Here is a 21,990-nt window from a genome sequence, read left to right as displayed (position 1 = left end):
ACTTTGTAGACCAGGCTGGCCTCGAACTCAGAGAGATTCATCTGCCTCTGCCTCCCGAGTGCTGGGATTAAAGGCGTGCGCCTCCATGCCTGACTAGATGGCATTTTCAAATAAACCAAGTCCTCGGGGGCCCCAGGAGATTGAGCACAGGGCTTCACTCTGTCTGAACCTCAGTTTCCCCTGCTGTACATTTGAGGAAGCAGGCCCCACCTTGTCAGGTGTCAGAAAGGTTAAATGAAATGAGTAGCTCCACAGAGCCTGTGCAGACAGTTGACACTGCCAGCGGCAGCAACTGAAGGGAGGCCCTTTGCATTCGCCCCAGCACTAATTGGTCAGGGCGCCTGTCAGCTAGCAGCAGCTACCCAGTCCTGCAGAGCCATCAAGAAATAGGAAACACAGCTGGGTGTGGTGGCGCACGCCTTTAACCCCTACACTCTCGAGACAGAGGCAGGTGGATCTCTGAGAGTTTGAGGCCAGGCTGGTCTGCAGAGTGTCAATTCCAGGACAGCCAGGGCTACACAAAGAAACTCTGTCAGAAAGAAAGAAAGAAAGAAAGAAAGAAAGAAAGAAAGAAAGAAAGAAAGAAAGAAAGAAGAAAGGAAAGGAAAAAAAAGAAAGAAAGAGGAAATGTGCCAGGCATAGCAGTGCACATCTTTAATCTCAGCACTCTGGAGGCAGAGGCAGGTGGATCTCTACGCGTTAAAGGCCAGACTGGTCTACATTGTGAGTTCCAGGACAGACAGCCAAAGCTACAGAGAAAGGGGTACACCTTGTCTCAAAAAGAGGGAGAAAGACAGAGACAGAGAGAAAGACAGACAGACAGGCACACACACACACAAAATGGTGGGGGGGGAATAGAAAGTCTGGGGTCTCCTTTTTCTAGACCCTTGTCACTCAAAGGTTAATTAATCAGAAAGGGGAAGTGGACCCAACACAGGACAACCAGCAGACCTCACCAGACCACAGCCCTGGTCCCACAGCACTGTGGGTGGGCGGGCCACCACCTTACACACACACACACACACACACACACACACACACACACACACACACACACACACACACACCAATCAACAGGGATGCTGGGTAACTATCCCCAGAGACAGCACCATTTGGGAACCCAGAGCCTCAGCAACTTGACCATCTGTCACCCATCCACCCGTACCCCAGGCTAGCTTCTGTCTACCTGTCTGTGTCTAAACTCCTTCGGCGGGTGCTCTCTTTGGGGGTAATCTCAAGGCACAGGCTAGAGGGAAGTACTTGGGTGCCCTGAGCAATCACAGAGGCTGGAAAAAAATCCCTGGAAAAACGGACGCTGTGCTAGCTGCAGCCAAGGCCTGACCAAACGGAAGGTGGATGGCAGGCGAACATAGACAGTACCAGGGCCTCCATGAGAGTGCTACCTGCATCTGATGCCCAGAACAGGGTAAGTGAGCTGCAGAAGGGGAGCTCCCCAGAGACACGCAAGCAGACACTGAAGAAGGTTCTACCCCAGCAGAGTAAGCAGGAACAGGACCGCACAGGCTCAGCTCCGCTGTTGGCTATAGCTTCTGAAGTCTCAATTTCTTTCCATAAAACCAGCATTGGAAATAGTTCAGCCTGGGCTGGAGAGATGGCTCAGAGGTTAAGAGCACTGACTGCTCTTCAAGAGGTCCTGAGTTCAATTCCTAGCAACCACATGGTGGCTCACAACCATCTATGATGAGATCTAGTGCCCTCTTCTGGCCGGCAGGTGTAATGCAGATAAAATACTGTATATATAATAAATCTTTAAAAAAAAAAAAAAGGAACAAAGAAAAAAGAAAATGGTCCAGCCAGCTTAAAGTGGTAGCATGTGGCTTTAACCCAGCACTCTGGAGCCAGAGGCAGGCGGATCTCTGTGAAATTAAGACTAGCCTGCTCTATGTAGTGAGTTCCAGGACAGCTGGAGCTATGTAGAGAGCCTGTGTCTCAAATAAAAAAGTTCCCTCCCATAAAAAGATAATTTAACAGCTGGAGAGATGGCTCAGCAGTTTAGAGCACTTGTTGCTCTTCCAGAGGACCAGAGTTCAATTCCCAGCACCCATATGATGGTTCGCAACCTGTAACTACAGTTACGCATAGAAGTGATGCACTTACATACATGCAGGCAAAACACCACACATAAAATAGATACATCTAAAACAAACAAACAAACAAAAAACCCAGCCAGGTATGGTGGCACACACCTTTAATCCCAGCACTGGAGAGGCAGATGCAGGCAGATCTCTGTGAGTTTAGAATCAACCTGGTCTACATAGTGGGTTGCAGGACAGCCAGAGTTAAAAAATAGAGAACCTTGTCTTTAAAAACAAAACAAAACAAAACTGGGCGTAGTGGCACACGCCTGTAATCCCAGCACTCGAGAGGCAGAGGCAGGCAGATCACTGTGATTCCAGCCCAGCCTGGTCTACAAAGTGAGTTCAGGACAGCCAGGGCTACACAGAGAGAGCCTGTCTCAGAAAACCAAAATAATAATAATAATAATAATAATAACAACAACAACAACAACAACAACAACCTACCAAAGCCAAGTGCAGTGATGGCATGCTTGTAATCCCAACACTAGAAAGGCTGAGGCAGGAAAATTATAACTCCAACATCAGCCTGGGCTACATGACAAAACCCTGTCTCAACAACAGTAAAACTTGTAAGGACCCAATAAGATGTGTCGGGAGCAATTGGCACCCTCTCTGTCTGATAGGAAGAGCCCATAAGTGCCAGTGCCATGCTAACAGTAACTAATAAACAGAAAGTTCCGGGTACCTCAGCCCCAACAGGAAAGGGCTGAACAGGACCACAGCTGCTACCACGTGTCCGCTGGATGCCAACAGTACCACAATCCTTTTACCAAGTCCAAGTCCAAAAGTTTCTTCCCAAAGCTGCCTCAATTGCCATTCCCCTCCTTGCCCGCCCACCCAAACACCAAACACACACACACACACACACACACACACACACACACTTCCAGATCCCAAGGTCTGGACAGCAGTTAGGAGGACAAGAGGGTAATGCTGATTTCTCCAAGCCAGGGAGGAGGAAGACACGAGGGAGCAACGGAGACAGGAAGATGAGCCAGCGCAAAGCCATTCCTGTGCTTGCAGCTCAGCTGACAGAAACCCAACCCCGGGCTGCAGTGTCACACAAAGACATCCAGATAGCTGGAAGGCCATGTATAGTGGCTCACAGCTGTAGTACCATCTACTCGGGAGGCTGAGGTAGATGGATCACTAGCGCAAGGCCAGCCTGAGCTACCCAGTAAGACCCTGTCTCAAAACAAAATGAATAACTAAAATAAGCCAAGCTGCATTCATGATTGGCCAGGGCTCTGTGCTGAATAGGGGCCTGGTAACAGTTGAGGACGAGGCCCTCTCTGCACCCTAGGTGGATGGTTGGAACTTGGGATCCATTTGGTTAAGACTAAGTGGTCCCCTGGGCTGGCCACTGTCGTGGGAAGGGACATTCACTGTCTTCAGTACTTTGGGAGGGTCTGGGGCCCTCCCAACAGGGTTTCTCTGGGTAACAGCCTTGGCTGTCCTGGAACTCGCTCTGTAGACCACCAGGCTGGCCTCTGCCTCCCAAGGGTTGCGATTAAAGGCGTGTCACCACGCTGGATGCTCCTTCCATGTTTGTGTAATCTTCAGGGATCAAACTCGGGTCACCAGGCTTGCAGAGCAAACACCTTTAACTGCTAAGCCATCCCGAAGCAACTATTTACTTGTCATCTGACCGCATGAGGTCACACCAGAGCGCCACAATTCATTCTTCCAGAAACCCGAAGGTACAGAAAGACAATTGGATTTTCCCAGAAAGCTTAACTCTGGGTCCTTGACAGCCCCTGCCCCGCCTCTGGGGCTAGATTAACTCAGGGCTTGACAGTCCCAGTACTGCCTACAAGGTAGGGCCCTGCCTGCCCAGGGCCAGGTATGGAGGCCATACCTAGGCCAGCCCTAGGTCACACATCAATGGTAGAAAAGGTCACCACCCTGGCATGCCAACTAAAGCTGTCACTTAAGCTCGATCCTCTGCTGCTTCTTCATGATCCAGTGCTGTCAAGGGCTCCTGTGCCTGGCCAGCCTGGGAAACTGTAGCAGGCCAGATCTGCAAGCAGAGTCTCCCCGACTCTGTGAAGGGGAGGGGGGAAGGGGGGGGGTTCCACAGACACTCACCTGGGCAGGCACATCACTCGGCTTGCCCAGCCCCTCCCAGGGACATGCGACAACGCTCTGCAAAACAACTATCAAGAGTCCTGTACACAGAGTTGTTGCTGTGACTGTGGCCAGTAAGAACACACAACCTACTGCAAGGTTTTCCTTTCCCAGGACTGGGACCTAATCGCCTCCTCTACCCAGCTTCCAGGTCCTACCTCAGAAGCCTCTCCTCCCGGGGGCCTCAGGGGCTCATGCAGTGGAGACCAGGGCACTTATTTTTGAGAGTGTTCACAGTGTTTGGCCAAGCATGACGCTCGCAGTATTAAAAGGGCGGTTCACCACCGTGCCCATTTCACAGACAGATAACCAGCCTCTTTTCAGACTCTTCTTCGCTTCTCCTCTTCTCGACCCTGCCCTGTGCTTGCAACTTCCCTTTGGCTCTTGTCAGACTGGGTGACTCTAAATTCCAGAGAGAGAACTGGAATTGTCCTTCCAGAAATACAACAAACAGGATCATAGCATTCTTATTAATTTGATATGTTTACTGCTTAACCTGGAAGCTGGGGGGTGGGCAGGAGAGATGGCTCAGAGGTTAAGAGCACTGGCTGTTCTTCCAAAGGTCCTGAGTTCAATTCCCAGCAACCACATGGTGGTTCGTAACCATTTGTAATAAGATCTGGTGCCCTCTGAATACTGTATAAAAAAACTCAGGAAAGGCATGGGGAGATGGTTCAGTGGGTGGAATGCTTGCTGTGCAAATGTGAGGACCTGACTTTGGATCTCTGGCACCCAGATAAAAACTGGGAGTGACTGGGGCGGTGGTAGCAGACACCTTTAGCCCCAGCATTTAGAAGCAGAGGCAGGCAGATCTTCCAGTTCAAGGGCAGCCTGACCTACAGAGCTGAGTTCCAGGGCAGCCAGGGCTACACAGAGAAACCCTCCTCCCCACCATGGGGGAAGGTGATTATTCTTTCCGGTCTCAGTGGCTACATGTTACACCTTTGAATGATACTTACTGAAACACTGTTTTTCTCTCTCTGTCTCTGTCTCTCTCTCTCTCTGTCTCTGTGTCTCTCTGTCTCTCTCTCTCTCTCTCTCTGTGTCTCTCTGTCTCTGTCTCTGTCTCTGTCTCTCTCTCTCTCTCTCTCTCTCTCTCTCTCTCTCTCTCTCTGTCTCTCTCTCTCTCTCTCTCTGTGTCTCTCTCTCTCTCTCTCTCTCTCATCAGTATCCTGTGATTCCGATAGCGGCTGCACAGGTCTAAGGCAGGGTTCTAGGTGTCCTTCCTCTAAGCAGTGTGTGGGTGTGTGGACCACCAATCTCCTCAGGCCCCCATTTCCTGCCTGGCCTTTAAAAGTTACAAGGTTTCAGCCACAGCAACTTCAGCATTCCTCTTTTTGGCCAGGGACACAAACTCATAGCTCCCCACCTCAGCACTGCATGACACCAGCGGCAGGTAGGACCCCTGTCACCACAGCTCTCTAAGACAGGTAACAAGGAATGAAGTCACCAAGAGGGTAAAAATGCTTGCCTCAGGCTTGAACCCACTCAGGGGACCCCAGGCCACCAGGGAGCTCTTCCATCTGTGATAGGAGAGCAAATGACAATATCCCACATGACAGAAGCAAGCTCTCAAACTCCACAGCAGTCTCTGCATGGAAAGGAGGCTCGTACACCTCTGAGCCTATTCTATACCAGGAATGGAGCCGAGAGTCTGCCTGGCCCCTCTGCCTAGCCCGCTAGTGATTCAGCCAAGACCAGAGACAGTGGACAGGAGGACCAGGCTGCTGAGAACAAATCCCTGGCCTTACCCTCCGGAACAAGAACAAAGATCTGAAAAGCCCATGAGTCACGGTAAGGGGAAAACGCAAGAGAGGAAGGAAGCCCTGTGTGGATGAACGCACCTTGTGCCTGTGGCCTAAGACACAGCAGGCCCGGACTGCTCCTTCCAAGAGGAAAACCCGGGCTCTCGTGCCTCTGAAAGCACCCAAGTCCACACCCCCACACCCCAAGTCCACACCCCCACACCCCAAGTCCACACCCTGACACCCTTGCGTGCCACACTCCCAGGCCCTCATGCAGAGGGTTCCAAGGTGCCCATGCACCAGAGTAGGACAACTGGCATCTCCCTCTCTTTTTTAACTCATCTATTTATATATGTGTTTATTTTGTCTGTATGAATGTTTTGCCCGTGTGTACATGTGTACAACAGGTACACAACCACAGAAGTCAGGAAAGAGCATTAGCTTCCTTGGACCTGGAGGTATGCATGATTGGGAGCCGCCACATGGGTCCTGGGAATCGAACCTGGAACCTTTGCAAGAGCAACAAGTGCACCTAACTACTGAATCATCGTTCCACCCCAAGTGGCATCTTTTCATCCAAAGATATCTAGGTGGGCTGGAGAGTGGCTCAGGGGTTAAGAGCCACTGGCTGCTCTTCCAGAGGACCTAGGTTCAATTCCCAGCACCCACATGGCGGCTCACAACTGTCTGTAACACTAGTTCCAAGAGATCCGACACCCTTACACAGACACACATAAAAGCAGAACATCAATGTACATAAAATAAAAAATTAATTATTGAGCCAGGCATGGTGGCGCACGCCTTTAATCCCAGCACTCGGGAGGCTGAGGCAGGTGGATCGCTGTGAGTTGGAGGCCAGCCTGGTCTACAAAGCGGGTCCAGGCCAGCCAAGGCTACACAGAGAAACCCTGTCTCGAAAAACCAAAATAATAATAATTATTATTATTATTATTATTAATAAAAAAGAGCATATCTAGGTATTAAGCCCTATGGTGTTTACTATCCCAGAGCAGTGGCGGCTGCCAGCCACACACAAATCCACAACCTTTGCAACCATTAATGATTAGTTATAGAAAATGAAACAGGTTCCTGGCCTAAGGGCACTTGGCCAGTAAGAGCAGGCTGTCACCACCAAAGCCACTGTCCACCCAGGGAAGCCCGGGCAGCCAGCCCTCAGATGCTACAAATATGTTAATAAAGAAAGGCCACCAGGGCCTTCTCCGAGCACAGGGCTCCAGGATGAGGCTGTAGTGTCTTTCAATATGTATAACATGACCCAAGGTACAGAAGGGTCTGGAAGGATCTGGAGGAGGTGGTACTTTGCACTATGAGGGCGAGAAGGTTCAGAGTGGAGGCAGGTGTCGTCCAAGGCTAAACTCAGTTCTGAGTTCATCTATTGCTCACTGGCCTCTTAATACACAGAGCTAGCCTCTTAAAAGCTCTCCGTGTGACTGGGGGAGGGGACAGCCCCTAATTGCACAGGAAGTGTGCTGGGCCCCATGTGGGTGGAGGGGCCCAGGCCGACAGGGCAGGACCCCAAGCAGCTAGTCTGGGATTCCACTACAGTCTCCAAAGGAAAACAGGAAAGTGGAGCAGTGCAGCCTGCAGCAGCCCTGTCTGAAGGGAGGTTAGGCCTCCTAGGGCCAGAGTGGTCCGGGTCACTAAGAAAATAACCGCTCTGCTCAGTACAGAAGCCCCTGCCTCAGGCCAAGACTAAAGGAGCCCTTTTGAGGCCCCAGCCAGAGCCAGATCAGAGACGCACAAAGGGCCTGCTATATTCATCCAGTTGACTCACACCACCTCCCCATCTTGTCACCATGAAATGGGACCTACACCACTTTAAAGAAGGGGAAACTGAGGCCCAGAGACACGCGGAGCCTTGGCCAAAGTCACCCCAGTTACTGTCCTGAGCACAGCAATGTCCTATGGTCATTCCCAGGGAGACCAACTCCACACAAGGAAAGGCAATCTGTCCCCCTCTCGTCTTTTCCTGGCGGTAGGGCTGGGAGCAGAGTGGCACTTTGGCTATTTTTAACCAAATACAGTTTTCTGCCTGTGAGTGGACAAGCCTAGGCTGTCCTCAGACACAGGCCCGTCTGTGATGCCCACACAGGGCCTGCCTTGCTGGCTGAGGACTTGTTTGTTTACTCAGTTTTTAAAATTATAACCTCTGCAGTCTGGCCCAACCCAGTCATCCATCCCTGTGCTGCATCTGGGCTGCTCAGTGGCCGACAGGGCAGTCAGGCGCCCTGGGCCTAGTTCTGCGGCCTCTGAGATCGTGGGCTCCGCTCTACCTTTCCACTGTCACAGCCTCAGTTTACTCAGTGATGACATGATGGACAAAACTGGTAAAACATTTCCCTTTCTCCTTCTCCTTCTTCTCTCTCTCTCTCTCATTCTGAGACAAGGTCCCCTATGTCCCCCAGGCTGGCCTTGACCTTGTGATCCTCCTGGCCTCCTGACATTCTGACATTTAGATAATTTCAACTGTCCCACCTGAGAGGCGGAAGTCCAAACTGCAGGGGAAGAAAATCCTCCACCACCCATCAGCAACTTGCAAGTCAAGGCAGGGGCTTCGGGTGCCGGTGCCGGTCAACTGTGAGAAAACTTTCCCTGTGATTCCCGGAGCTTAAACTCACTTCACTCCGCTCCCATTCTTCCCACACCCTTCACATTCCAAAGAGCTCTGTGCTTAAAAAAACAAAAACACAAAGACACAACAAAACACAGCCAGGCGTGGTGGCTCTTGCCTTTCATCCCAGCACTCAGGAGGCAAAGGAGGCGGAACTCAGTGAGTTCAAGGATAGCCTGGTCTACACAGTGAGTTCTGAAATAGCTTGCTACACAGAGAGAATGAACACACACACACACACACACACACACACACACACACACACACACACGAGGCAGGGTGGTTGGCTAGGTATGGTGGTGGTAAATTTCAGGATTTGGAAAATTGAGTCAGGCTGAGGCAGGAAGAATGCTGCAAATTCAAATTCAAGGATTACGCAGTGAGCCTCAAACCAGCCCGGATTACACGTTGAGCCTCTGTCTCAAAATGAACCCTCAGACCGGGCGTGGTGGCACACTCGGGAGGCAGAGGCAGGAGGATCGCTGTGAGTTCAAGGCCAGCCTGGCCTACAAAGCGAGTCCAAGATAGCCAAGGCTACACAGAGAAACCCTGTCTCAAAAACAAAATAAAACAAAACCAAAAAAAACTGAACCCTCAGTGCTAAGGACTTGTCTCCCGTTGGTAGAATGCTTGCAGAGCATGCACACCGTACAGAATGCAATCCCCAGCACCACAAGAAACTGGATGTGTGGCTCATGCCTGTAATCCCAGGATGGGGAAGGGGAAAGTTCAAGAACCAGAAGTTCAGGGTCATCTGGTTAGGATTTCATCACCATGTACCTGACATAAGCCAAGAATTCTATAGGGCATCCCTCAGAAACTTTACATATTTCAGAGGCAAGAAATGGGGTCACTGTTCACACCTTACTGTCAATGCAGCTCCAAGAAGAGTACCATGACCAGGCTGGAGAGATGGCTCAGTGGTTAAGAGCACTGCCTGCTCTTCCAAAGGACCCAGGTTCAATTCCCAGCACCCACATGGCAGCTCACAACTGTCTTTAACTCCAAGATCTGACACCCTCACACCAATGCACATAAATTAAAGTTAAATATATTTAAAAAAAAAAAAAAAAGAAAATCTGAAAGAGTACCATGACCAAAGCCACACAACTTTGTCTCTAGTATTAGTCTACTTCCACCCCATCATAACCAGATACATAACATCCGGAACAGGGCTGAGGGAGTGTTCCATGCCATGTACTTAGAAAGACAGAAACATCTGCTATCTGTCATTAGACCACAGTGCTTGCTGGAACCTTCTTGGTCTGCACAAGAGTTCCACAAAATCAAGGCTATGTCACAGCTTTGTCCCCAGCCTGCGCCTTCCACTGGGTCCAAGACAGCTTCCTGAACAAGCTCTACCACCCTTGGCAAGATCGTTGTGCAGTAAACATGTCACCATGGTTATTCTGTATTTTGATACAGCTGAGCTCGCCACACGGGCCATCATGTGACCACTGTGCAGATAGGCAAAGAGAGGAAGGAACACAGATGGGGCACAGACAAGAAGAAAGACTGTCTCTCTCTCTCTCTCTCTCTCTCTCTCTCTCTCTCTCTCTCTCTGTGTGTGTGTGTGTGTGTGTGTCTGTCTGTCTGTCTCTCTCTCTCTCTCTCTCTCTCTCTGGTTTCCCTTTGTAACCCTGGCTGTCCTGGAACTCACTCTGTAGACCAGGCTAGCCTCGAACTCAGAGATCCACCTGCCTCTGCCTCCTGAAAGCTGGAATTAAAGGCGTCACCGCCACTGCCTGGAAGCTTTGTTTCTTTTTATATTTTATTCATTTTGGGGGGGGGGGGAGACACACCACCACCACCACCACCACCACTACTACATATGTAGTGGTTCTTTCCTTCCAGTGTGTGGGCTGCAGGGATCAAAGTCAGGTCATCAGGCTTGGCGACAGGCTCCTTTACCTGCTGAGCCATCTCACTGGCCCCCTGCCCTACACTTCCTCCTGAGAGGAGGGACTTCCTGAATCAGAGACCTTCCAGGAACTCTACCCAGCAGCTGTAGCTGAGACACTGGGAAACCCTGCCAGACAGACAGACACAAGCACACACACACACACACAGACCCAGAGTGAGCCTCTTGCCATCCGAAGAGCAGAAGCAGAGGCCAAGGGCCTTGATCCAACCTTCTGCAGGATGTCAGCCCTGTGGAGGTTCCCTCAACCCAGCAGCAGCAAATTGGTGCACATCAGATAGGTCCCACCACTTGTCACTATCAGAGACCTTGGCCACTCCGCCCCCTAAATGGACATGCCTTTCTTACTGTGCCCCACCTCTCACCATCTTCCCTATAACCAGCCCCCTACCATACCTGGGTGGCGCTTTTTCCTGGAAATGACCCAAGGATTCCCCAGGTCTCTTAGGACAAGGCCCCTCCTCTCCAAGGCCAACGCTTATGGCTCCTTCCACCTGATGCTGCTCCCCAACACACACCTTCCCCTATGAGAACAGACCCAGCCAGGAAGCTCCAGGCAGTCAGCAACCACTGAGAAATTATGATTGGCCTGTCCCTGCACAGGAAGACAGGAAGGGCTTTGGAACTGTTCTTTGCTTCCTTTTTTTTTTTTTTTTTTTTTTTAAGACGGTCTCTCTGTGTAGTCTTGGCTGTCCTGGACTCACTTTGTAGACCAGGCTGGCCTCAAACTCACAGCGATCTGCCTACCTCTGCCTTCTGAGTGCTGGGATTAAAGGTATGTGCCACCCTACCCGGCTCTTTGTTTCTTTTTTTAAGTAAGCACTCTGTCGCTGGGTTCAGAAAAAATGTTTTAATTGCATGCGTGTATTGGGGGATGGGGGGGGGTGGAGTTCCTCAAGAGAACCACAGCAGGTATGTGGAAGACAACTCTACAGTCATTCTTTTTTGTTTGTTTTGTTTTTCGAGACAGGGTTTCTCTGTGTATCCTTGGTTGTCCTGGACCCGCTTTGTAGACCAGGCTGGCCTCGAACTCACAAAGATCCGCCTGCCTCTGCCTCCCCAGTGCTGGGATTAAAGGTGTGCGCCACCACGCCCAGCACTCTACATTCATTCTCAACTTCCACTGTGGGAAAGAACTCAGAAGTTAGGCTTGTACAGTGGGTGTTTCACCTGCTGGACCACTCACAGGTCCTCACAACTACTGGCATCTAACTGGATACGTAACCTAGGATGACTTTGAAGCCCTGACCCTGCTGCTTGAGTCTCCTGAGTGATAGGATTACAGGCATGCGCCATGAAGCCCAGATGAAATTCCATAACTCTTGACAGTGAATAAAAGAAAGAATGACCAAGTATGTCTGAGGCCAGAGCACATCACCTTTAGGTCATCTCAGAGGCACGTACCCCTATTTCCACATAATAACCCATGAGGTCTTGCCTTCAAAGGGCACCGTGAGACCCCTGGAAAAGGTTTTCAAAGATAGACCCTTCCCAAAAGAAGATATCGGTCTTGAGATCACAAATGGGGACAATCAGAGAGGCGCGGCCTCAGCCCAGGGTCCCAGAGCAAATTCTCACCAGTGCCAGGCTCAGACTCACAAATCTGCTTCTGGACACACGGTGCCTTGATGCTCTGTGTCCCACCTCATGGCAGACACCGAGTGGACGATGCTGGGGAGCCTCGGTCCCACGCCACAGCTCTTCACATACAGGCCGAATGCCTCAGGTATCCTGAACCAAAGGCTGGTGGCCCGGCTCAGGCTGGTACGTGTATGCTGACCATACGTGAGGGGGGCAGACAAATCAGCCATGGCTCCTGAGGTGTCAAGCAAGCCCAGTGGAGTAACGGCCCTCCCCAAAAAATGGTCACTTGAGAGGGACAAAACCAGACGTTTTTAAAACCCTTGCTGTGTAAACATGACAGAGACTCCCCAGAAGCCACGTAAAGATGGAAGGAGAGACCCAACCTCACAGTGCTGTCCTCTGGCCTCCAGATGTGCACACACAGCACACGTGAGGCCACACACATTCATAACACATACACAGCCAATTAAAAATAATTTAAAGCTGGGTGTGATGGGGTACACCTTTGATCCCAGCACTTGGGAGGCAGAGGCAGGCAGATCGCTGTAAGTTCAAGGCCAGCGTCATCTACAAAGCAAGTCCAGGACAGCCAAGGCTACACAGAGAAACCCTGTCTCAAAAAAACAAAAACAAAAACAAAAGAAAAAGAAAAGCATCAATAAACAAAAATGTAAGCTATCGCCAAGTGGTGGTGGTGGTGCAAGCCTTTAATCCCAGCACTCAGGAGGCAGAGGCAGGAGGATCGCTGTAAGTTCGAGGCCAGCCTGGTCTACAAAGTTAGTCCAGGACAGCCAAGGCTACACAGAGAAACCCTGTCTCAAAAAAACCAAAAAAAAGAAAAAGAAAAAAGTAAGCTATCATTCAAGCTGGGGGCATAGCTCAGTTCTTGCTTGCCCAGCATGTATCAGGCTCTCACTGTGTTCCAGCCCTGACACCACATAAACAGGGCCCAGTGCCATAAACCTGTAATGTCAGCACACGGTGGACACAAGTTCAAGGCCGACCTGGGATACATGAGACCCTGTCTCTAAATAAATAAATAAATAAAGCAGCTGTCATTCACTGTACTGTCACTATCTACCTACCCCACCCTTCACTATCCAAAGACTACATTCCGGCTCCTCCCAACTGCCCTGTGAGGGCACAAGAAACTCCATCTTTTACAGAGACAGATCAACGTGCCCAGAGACACCAATTCATCTAGAGGCAGAGCCAAGACTTAAGCCCAAGCTACACTTAAAGTCTTGTTCTGGGGACTCTCTCGGATCCCTGCCTCCCTTCCACCGTCCCGCTGTGGGGGCAGACCCACGGTCCCTTTACCATCCTGGGCTGGAGTCAGCACATTTCCAAATGGGGCCGGGTCCCAGGTGGCCAGGGCACCACCCAGGCAGCACTTCCGGTTTGCCCAGTTTCACCATCAACTCTCCTCAGTGACTCAGGCCCTGAAACTCCACTGTGAGAGAGGAGTGTGGCTTAGCTCCCGACTCTGCGCTTCAGAAAGCCTTGCTTCCCCAGGCAGGGAAGTGGGTGGGGGTGGGGCCCGGGAAGGAAAAGGCTACGAAGGAATCTGTAACCGCAGGATGACGCTTCAGCGACAGTGTGTGTAGTGAGTCAAGAGTTCTGCCTGGGAGGGGGCGGGAGGGTGAGGGGGAAGAGGGGTGGTTGCTGAAAGAGAGACTGTGAGCCTCTGAGTAATGACTACGGGGTGGGATACATCTGTTCAGGCACCTCTGACACAAGCTACATAAGTCCCCACTCCCACAGGCCCCTGTCCCCTGTCTGTGTTCTTTGGGGCCTTTCCCATACTGTCCCTTGCCCATCAGAGCTATGCATGCCACAGTGGGGTTTGGACTTAGTCGCTAAAGGCCTTGCTCTCCCTGTCTCCTGGGCTGTTGTAGTTCAGTTGGTAGGGCTCTTGCCTAGAGCACACACGAAGCCCTGGGTTAGATCCCTGCCTAAAATCTTAACACTCAAGAGATACAAGGTCCTTCTCAGCTACACACTGAGTTGGAGGCCGGACTGGATAATGTGAGGCCATGTCTAAATAAATTAAAAAAAAAAAAAAAAAAAAAAAACCAAAACCTATTTCAGCATTCACAGCCTGAGAAGTGCCCCTCCCTTCTCTCTCACCCGCCATTCTCAGACAGGAAATGGACCAGTCCCTGTGGGCAGCAGGCCAGGGGAGCAGTTACCCGTGTGACCACATATCCCGAGGCCACAGACTTCAGTCCACGCTAACAACTCACAGCAGTCCCTTCAAGTGCACCGGCATCTGACAGATGCTCAAGGGCCCCCTGGACTCCTGGGCATGTCCAGATGACTGAGAAGCAGGCAGGGTAGTGGGAAGAGTCTGTCTTCATGAGAAAAGCAAACCCAGCCAGGGAGGCATCATACATAGCCGACTCTGTGTGCTCCAAAACAAGAAAACCAAACACGGTGGAGCAACCCGAAGGCCAACATTTGGGGACCGGCTAAGAAATGACTGTGTGTCCTGGCCTGGAAGGACATGCACCTTTGGAAGAGATGTTTGTTGCAAATGGTTTAGAAAAAGAAGCAAGACACAGTGTTGAGTCCCAGTCCCAGCAACCTATGACAATAAGCAGGGCCAGGCAAGGAAACAGGACAAAAGGGCAAAGTGGTGGTGGGGGAGGGCGTGTGTGTGTGTGTGTGTGTGTGTGTGTGTGTGTGTGTGTGTGTGTTCCTTCTTGTCTTTCAGCTTCATTCCTTAGGCGGCAGGAGGCAGGGAGGGCGGGCTGTGGCCCAGTTTGGGATTAGAAAAGGTCTCTTTTGGCAGCCTGTGTGGGAAGGCCCAGAGGGTGAGGTAGGAGGCCCCCAGGAGGCCAGAGCACAGGCTAAAGGGTGGGAGAGGACCAAATAGGAGACTAGAGGAGTCTGGGTGGGGGAGGGGAGTGCAGGGTCAAAGCCAACAAAAGCACATTATGTAAGACTCAACACACGAGATAGCAGAGTCCCCAGGCAGCTTCACCCCCAGAGGCTGACCCAAGGCTGGTCACGCACCCGCCCTGCCTAGTCCCTTGGCAAAGCCGTGGACAAATAGGAGGCACAGCAGGCAGAGGGTAGCACACCGCCTCCGCCGTTTTACTCCTGCACCTGCAACCACTTTTAAAATGGAGGGGCTGGGGAGGGTTAAGATCAATTTGCAAACAGGTATTATTTGCTTTTCTCGACAAATAAACATGATCCCTTTTTCATACCCTGCTATCAGAAAGGGTGATAACCTCAATAATAAAGCAGGTCTTGGCAGGGGGTGTGAAATATTTGCCGCCTTCCCACTGCTAAGTATGGATAGATCAGTGAAACCCCCCACCCCCACCCCCACCCCCAGAAGGTCTCCTGGAAGCCTCTGATATCAGCTCTGAGCACAAGACACACACAGGGAGGTTGAAGTAGTGCTACATTCATACTAGCAAGATGCCAGTAAAAACTCAAAGCTGGCCGGGCGTGGTGGCGCACGCCTTTAATCCCAGCACTCGGGAGGCAGAGGCAGGCGGATTGCTGTGAGTTCGAGGCCAACCTGGTCTACAAAGTGAGTCCAGGACAGTCAAGGCTACACAGAGAAACCCTGTCTCGAAAAACCAAAAAAAAAAAAAACCAAAGCTGCCACCAACCAGGGCTCTGGACAAGTAACACTGCCCCAGGCACAGAAGAGCATCTTTAGCGGAAGGAGAAGGCCGGCTGGTCTGGAAGAGGTGACCAGACAAATGACTTCTTCTGGAGAGCGAAGGCCAAGAGAGAACAATGGAAGATAGGTTTTCTTTTTAAAAAAAAAAAAATATATATATATATATACTGTCCCCTCCCGGAGTGTCCAGGCACACACGGCTTTGGCAGTTTAACCAGCCGGGTCTAGAGATGAGAAGACTCGAAAGGATGGGTAGGAGTGGCTCCTGTGATGGGTCCCGGGGCTTATTTCAAGCAGGCTGAAAAATGTTCTCTCAGATTAGGTATGTAGCTGGTTGCACACCTCAGCCAATACACTGAAAACTTTTTTCTGTGAGTGGATGGCACAGGGTATGGAATTGGAACCCAGTAAAGCTGTTGTTGTTGTTGTTGTCATTTGTTGTTGTTTAATAAAAAATAATTAGCCAGGAGAAGGGAGGGGAGGGCAGGTGGGTGGGGCACACAGGAGCATAGGTGCTGGGACATTCTGCCCCTCTGTGGGACACTCTTACACCTTTACTGAGGTAAACCACAATGTGGAACATCCTTAGGATGTCCTGGAGAAAGGTAATTTCCCCCACCACAGCCACCGCCAGCCCTCCCACTGGCAGCTCGGGCTCCAGTCCCCGCCCGTCCCTCACCTGCAGCACTTTGGTTTTGGGGGCTCCATCCATTTGCACAAAATCCCTCAAAGGGGTCAGAACTCATATAATGAGTCCTGTCCTCTGTTTCGTGGAAAAGATGGTCCGGCATAGCTCAGTCCCTTGTCTTTCTTCTGCTTCCTTCTCCACACCCTACAGTCACTGTCCCTGTCACTAATTACTCAACCTGCCCAGGCAGGCCACGTCCACCACACATGTAAACTGCCACAGCCGAAGGGAGCCAGGAAGGAAATCAAAGCTTCTGACAACCCTGGTTTATCCTCAGGTCTGGAGGAATGGACCACCCTGACTCCAGAGTCAGAACAAACCCCAGGAGAAGGCACGGCTGCCACTGCCCCCCAGCCTTCTGAACTCCAACCCTAGAGGGACCCCAATTGCAGAGAGCCAGGAACAAGCTCAGTAATAAGCTAATTCCTCAGCACCTCACCCAGGTGCTAGGCAGGGCCGAACTTTCTCTGCTTTAAGCCTCTAGGCCCGCTACCTAGCTACCACCGCCACTCCACCCTGCTGACAAGGAGGCTGAGACCCAATCCCTTAATGCATGGGGGTGGAAGGGCCTGGTGGCGCAGTCCTGGAATCCCAGCTAGTCAGGAACTGAGAGACAGAAGTAGCTCAGAGTCAAGGTCCGTCTAGGTTACAAACTGAGTTCAAGGCAACCTGGGCCACTTGGTAAAACTATCCCAAAATAAATAATGTGAAAAGGACTTGAGATATAGCTCAGTGGCATAGAGAACACAGAAAAAGGAGGGGGGGGCGGAGCTGGCGAGTTGTAAGAGCACAGTCTGCTCTTCCAAAGGTCCTGAGTTCAATTCCCATTATAGATGGCTCACAACCATCTGTAATGAGATCTGGTGCCTTCTTCTGGTGTGTAGGTATACACGTAAACAGAACATCATATATGTAATAAGTGAATCTTTAAAACAAACAAACAAAGAAAAGGGGAAGGCATGGAGAGATGGCTCAATGGTTAAGAGCGGTTGTTCCCTGCCGAGGACATGGGTTCGGTTACCCACACCCTCAGCTAACCACCATCTCCAGGGCATCTGATGCCCATCCTGGTCTAACCAGGGAACACATTCCATGCACAGATATATACGGGAGCAAAACACTCACATATAATAAATAAAATGAATAGATCTAAAAACATTAAAAAAAAAAACGGGCTGGAGACACTGGTCCAAGGTCAGCAGCTAACACTTTGCCCCAGTCAAGCTTTGTAGAGAATTTTGTGTTGTTAGGCCCTCGTGGCTAGAAGGGACTTCAGCCACCAGGTGCCACACCCCTTTCTGTTCATAGCTCGGGAAACTGAGACCTAGGGAAAACAAACAGCCGGTAGGTGACACAAGCTCCCTAGCTCTCAGGCCCATTCCCTACCCTGCTACCAGCATCACCAGCGCCGGGCTGGAACAAGCCCCTGCCTGCCAGAGGCTTTGAAATTTCAGCATGAAAGATACCGGGGCAGCAAAACAACACCCTGAGTAAGAGCACGCCTGACCTTTGCCAGGACTTGCAGGCTGGCATTCACCTGCTCACCTGCTAGGGGAGGGTGCAAGACGGCCAGCCAAGCCACCAGCACCCTAACAGGCCTGGGAGCTTAGGGCCCTGTGGGAGGGGTGTTCCCACAGCTGTCACTTGCACGGGCAGGGAGCTCTCTGGAATTTTACTCCTGAGAGTGAACGGGTGGCTGGAGGTAGCAAAGACGCAACCCCATTTCCCTCCAACAGATTCCTAAGGAAGTTCTCTCTGTTGGGCTACCTTCTTGAGCACCCCCCTGACCCTCCCTCCCAACACACACACACACACACAGGTGAGCCTGCCATGGAATCTAAAGCATCTGAAGGGGGTTATTAATAGCACTGAAGTGTTAGGAGGAGCGGCGAGCAGGTTCTGAGTGGGCACCCACCACACCCACTTCCCCCAGTCTATATCCACGAAACAAACTCAGCCCTTCCCAGAAGGGGCCACTTCACCTTCCTAAGCTCCGGCTCCACCCTGGGAATTGGCCAATAGGGCAAGGGTGGGTTCTGAGCTCAGGACTTGGGAAGGTGGGAGAGCTGGGTGTTGGGGAAAGGAAAAAACCCACTCAAGTAGGGCACACCCCACCCATGCCTGCTGAGAGGCCTGAGAGGGAGGTCCTGAATGGAGAGACTGTTACAGAACCCCAGGAGGTGGCCACCAACAGGGAAGGGACAGGAAGACTCCACCCTGCCCTTCCTGAGCCGGGGCCTTGTCCCACAAGGAGGCCTTGCAGGACTTAACCCCTAGCTGTTCAGAGGTGAGAAATGATCTAAATCGCCCCCTCCTGTGCCCAACTCCAGGCCTGGCCCAGTGACCGGGTAGCACTTCTCTTGTGCCTTCCTTGAGCCCTGCTAGAGTAGAGCCGTGGAGGATAACAAGGAATACCTGCCTGGCTCTCGAAGGGTCTCTGCCATCACAGGAACACGGCTAAGCACGCAACAGGACATCAAGACACTCTAGGGACACCACACTCAATGGACAGGGAGACAGGTAAGGGCCAGGCAGAACTGTCTCTTCTTCATGTGCCTCTTCATATGCCCTGGACTCAGCAAGCCTCACTGAGAACTCTCAGCAAGCACCTAGGACCAATCTCTCAAAGATAACAGTAAGAGACTGGTCCAAGCTGGGCGGTGGTGGCCCACACCTTTAATCCCAGCACTAGTGAGGCAAAGGCAGACAGATTTCAGGCCAGCCTGGTCTTACAGAGGTAGTACCGGGGCAGCCAGAACGATATAATGAAACCCTGGCTGGGAAAAAACAAAAAACAAAAGATGACTGATTCAAAATCACACACCTGGGCAAAAATGCTGAAATTACATTCAGGACTGCCTGGCCTGGCTTGCCTGCCTGGTCAGCCCAAGCTGAGTTTCGGGACAGCTGCAGATTCTCACCCTCATTTCCCACTCTCCACAGTGAACCCAGGATCTGGGCTCCTCTACAGACTAGGGAGCAACTCCCTCTTGTTAAGTGTCCACCATGCCATGAGAGGCTGAGAGCAAGGCTGGCAGAAGGAGACTGGACACAAGCCCTGAGGGAGCCAGCTCTGACCGTGAACAGCCCCCCCTCCCAGGGTGTAGCGCCAGCACTCTGCTGATTGGAGCCGAAGGCCAGGGACCCGCCCCCTCAAGAGCACCCCATCTCTCCGAAGCCCCACTCTCCACGTTCGGTCCCGGCTCCTCTAGGGCCCATTCCTCTGTAAGCCTCAGCCACGTGTACCGGGACTGAGGCCAGGGCGAGGTGGGACAAGGCAGCTGAGGGGACAAGTCAGGAAGCTCTGACTGCGCGGAAGAGAGTCCGGAGTAGAGATTAGGCTTGGAACGTTGCTGGGAAGAATGGGGGTGCCACCCCTCCGCCACGCGACTTAGGGTATAGCTTGCAGGGTTCTGGCCAGACTGGGCTCCAACGGGAGCAAGTTCCAGTAGAGAAATGGGTCCTAGGCTCCTCAAAGGGGGAAGGGAGCACAGAGAAGGGCCCGGAAAGGCCGTCCAGACCGAGAGAGAGCAAGTTCGGAGGAAGAGTAAGGGTCTGGCCGGCTCCCGCCCCGCCCCAGGCCTTGACTCTCGGGACCCCCCCGCCCCCGCCCCCGCGAGAACGGAGGCGTGGCCCGGGGTGCCCCGCGGAGCCCCAGGCCGGCTGAGCGGTCCTCACCTGCGATGTGCTGGCGCCGCGCGTCATCCAGGTGTGTGGACAGCACGTCTCCCATGGCGAAGAGAAGCCGCGGCCCGATCCGCCCGCCGCTACTCAGACAGACGCGGCTGGCGCCATGGAGTCCGCAGGCCCCGCTCCCCGCTCCCGCCGCCTCGCAGCCCGGCTGCCGCCTGCTTTCCTCTCTGCTCCCACCACGATCCCCGCCGCGTCCCTCCCGCCGGCCGCAGCAGCCTCTCCAGCCCGCGCCCAGGCCCTGTGTCCCAACCCCGCCCCGCCAGGCTAGGCCACGCCCACGTCACAGCCACGCCTTCCTCTCCGGTCTAGGGCGGGCGGGGACCTCCAGACAGTGGGGAGACTTAGACAAAGAGAAGATCCCTGGAAGGGAGACCCGGGACCGACGCGCCGGTTGTGCGCCAAATTCAGATAGCAGTCAAGAAAAGGCTGATGAGAGCATCGCAGAAAACGGGGCGCCCTAGGGACTGCAGCCAGAGCGTTTCCCCCTCCCCTCCTCACACCCAGGAGAATGTAGGGACTGCAAGGGGACGCCTGGACGGACGTGCGGGAATTCAACAGTCCTCCAGCCCCTTTCCTCTTGCCCCCTGCCCCCAATTCCGCCCGCAGCTGCCCGCACTGGGGAAGTCCCCTGGCCTTGATCGGACCTGTCCCAGAAGGTGTGCCAGCCCATCTTGCACAACAGCTAGGGGGTAGATGGGGAGGGGAAATGGACAAGAGTAGGGTGGAGGATGGAGGGACTTTGGAGGGGAAGGGATGGGGAGGGGGCGAAGGGAACGTAGTTGGAGTTCAAAGATATCAGGGCCCAGCGCCAGGAGGTCATAACTCAGGCCCGGCCTGTGGGCATTTCACAGGCCGAACAGAGCAAAACAGGAACAGGACCGGCTCTTTACAGTATGCAAAAGACTATCTGAAATGAAAAGCCGGGACCTCGGACTTTGGGTACTTGGACTGTAAGGGCTGGGCATAGGTGGGTCACTAACACCAGGAGAAAGTGTTTCGGTTTCTGACCTCCCAAGCTGGTAGAGGAGGCAGACTAACGACTAGTCAGCCTTGGTTCAGGTATGTCGTGTGTGTGTGTGTGTGTGTGTGTGTGTGTGTGTGTGTGTTGTGAGACCAGGCACAGCTAGTTGCTGCTTGCTTCCACCTCTTGACTCAACACTTTCGTCCACTCCTTTATTAGCTGCTCTCTCTGTAGCCCTGACACCTGGCAGCCAACAAAGGATCATAACAGTCACCTGTGACTAAGTACCTCTCTCTCTCAAGGCTGTCACCACCGCAGGAGGGATGCAGGCCCCCAGTCATGTTTCCAAGTCACTCACCAATCATTCAGGCAGGAGGTAAACATTCACTTGCTAAGCCTTCTGCAAGATGCTGAGTACGGTGCCTCACACCTAGCACTAGGGAGAAAGGGAGGAAGGACAGACCGTCAAGAATTTAAAGCTATGGGGCTGGAGAGATGGCTCAGAGGTAGGAACGCTCACTGCTCTTGCAGAGGGCTCACACAGTCGACTTACAACTACAGTTTGTGGTTATCTCCCTATCTCTTCCGGCCTCCACAGGCTCCTATACTCACATGGGGCAAATACATTCATCCAGGAAAACACACACACACACACACACACATAAATAAAAATCATAAGACATTGAGGTCAGCCTAAGCAAGCGGCAAAGCAAATTTGAGGCCAGTCTAAGATACACAGAAAGACCCTCTTTCAAAATCATACCAGTGGCTAAACTGGGTGGTGGTGGCGGAGCAGGCCTTTGATCCCTACACTGAGGGGGCAGAGGCAGGAGGAGCTCTGAGTTCGAGGCCAGCCTGGTCTACAGAGTGAGTGCCAGGACAGCCAGAGCCACATAG

At 52.3% G+C, this 21,990-nt stretch overlaps 1 protein-coding gene across 1 annotated transcript in view; it reads right to left on the bottom strand.

Annotated features, from left to right (window-relative positions):
* Positions 1 to 20,370, bottom strand: part of NIBAN2 (niban apoptosis regulator 2) — a 51,353-nt gene extending 30,983 nt beyond the window's left edge. The window contains exon 1 of the mRNA XM_084799380.1: positions 20,118 to 20,370. Coding sequence (XP_084655506.1) covers positions 20,118 to 20,172 — 55 coding nt within the window. The 5' untranslated portion in view covers positions 20,173 to 20,370. The remainder of the gene's footprint in view (positions 1 to 20,117) is intronic.
* Between the last annotated feature and the right edge of the window lie 1,620 nt (positions 20,371 to 21,990).

This window comes from Acomys minous (genome assembly GCF_964271855.1).
Source record: "Acomys minous genome assembly, chromosome: 10".
In the NCBI taxonomy this organism is placed as follows: Eukaryota; Metazoa; Chordata; class Mammalia; order Rodentia; family Muridae; genus Acomys; species Acomys minous.
Note: the sequence above shows the minus strand (reverse complement) of the source record. Positions and strands in the feature narration are given on the sequence as shown.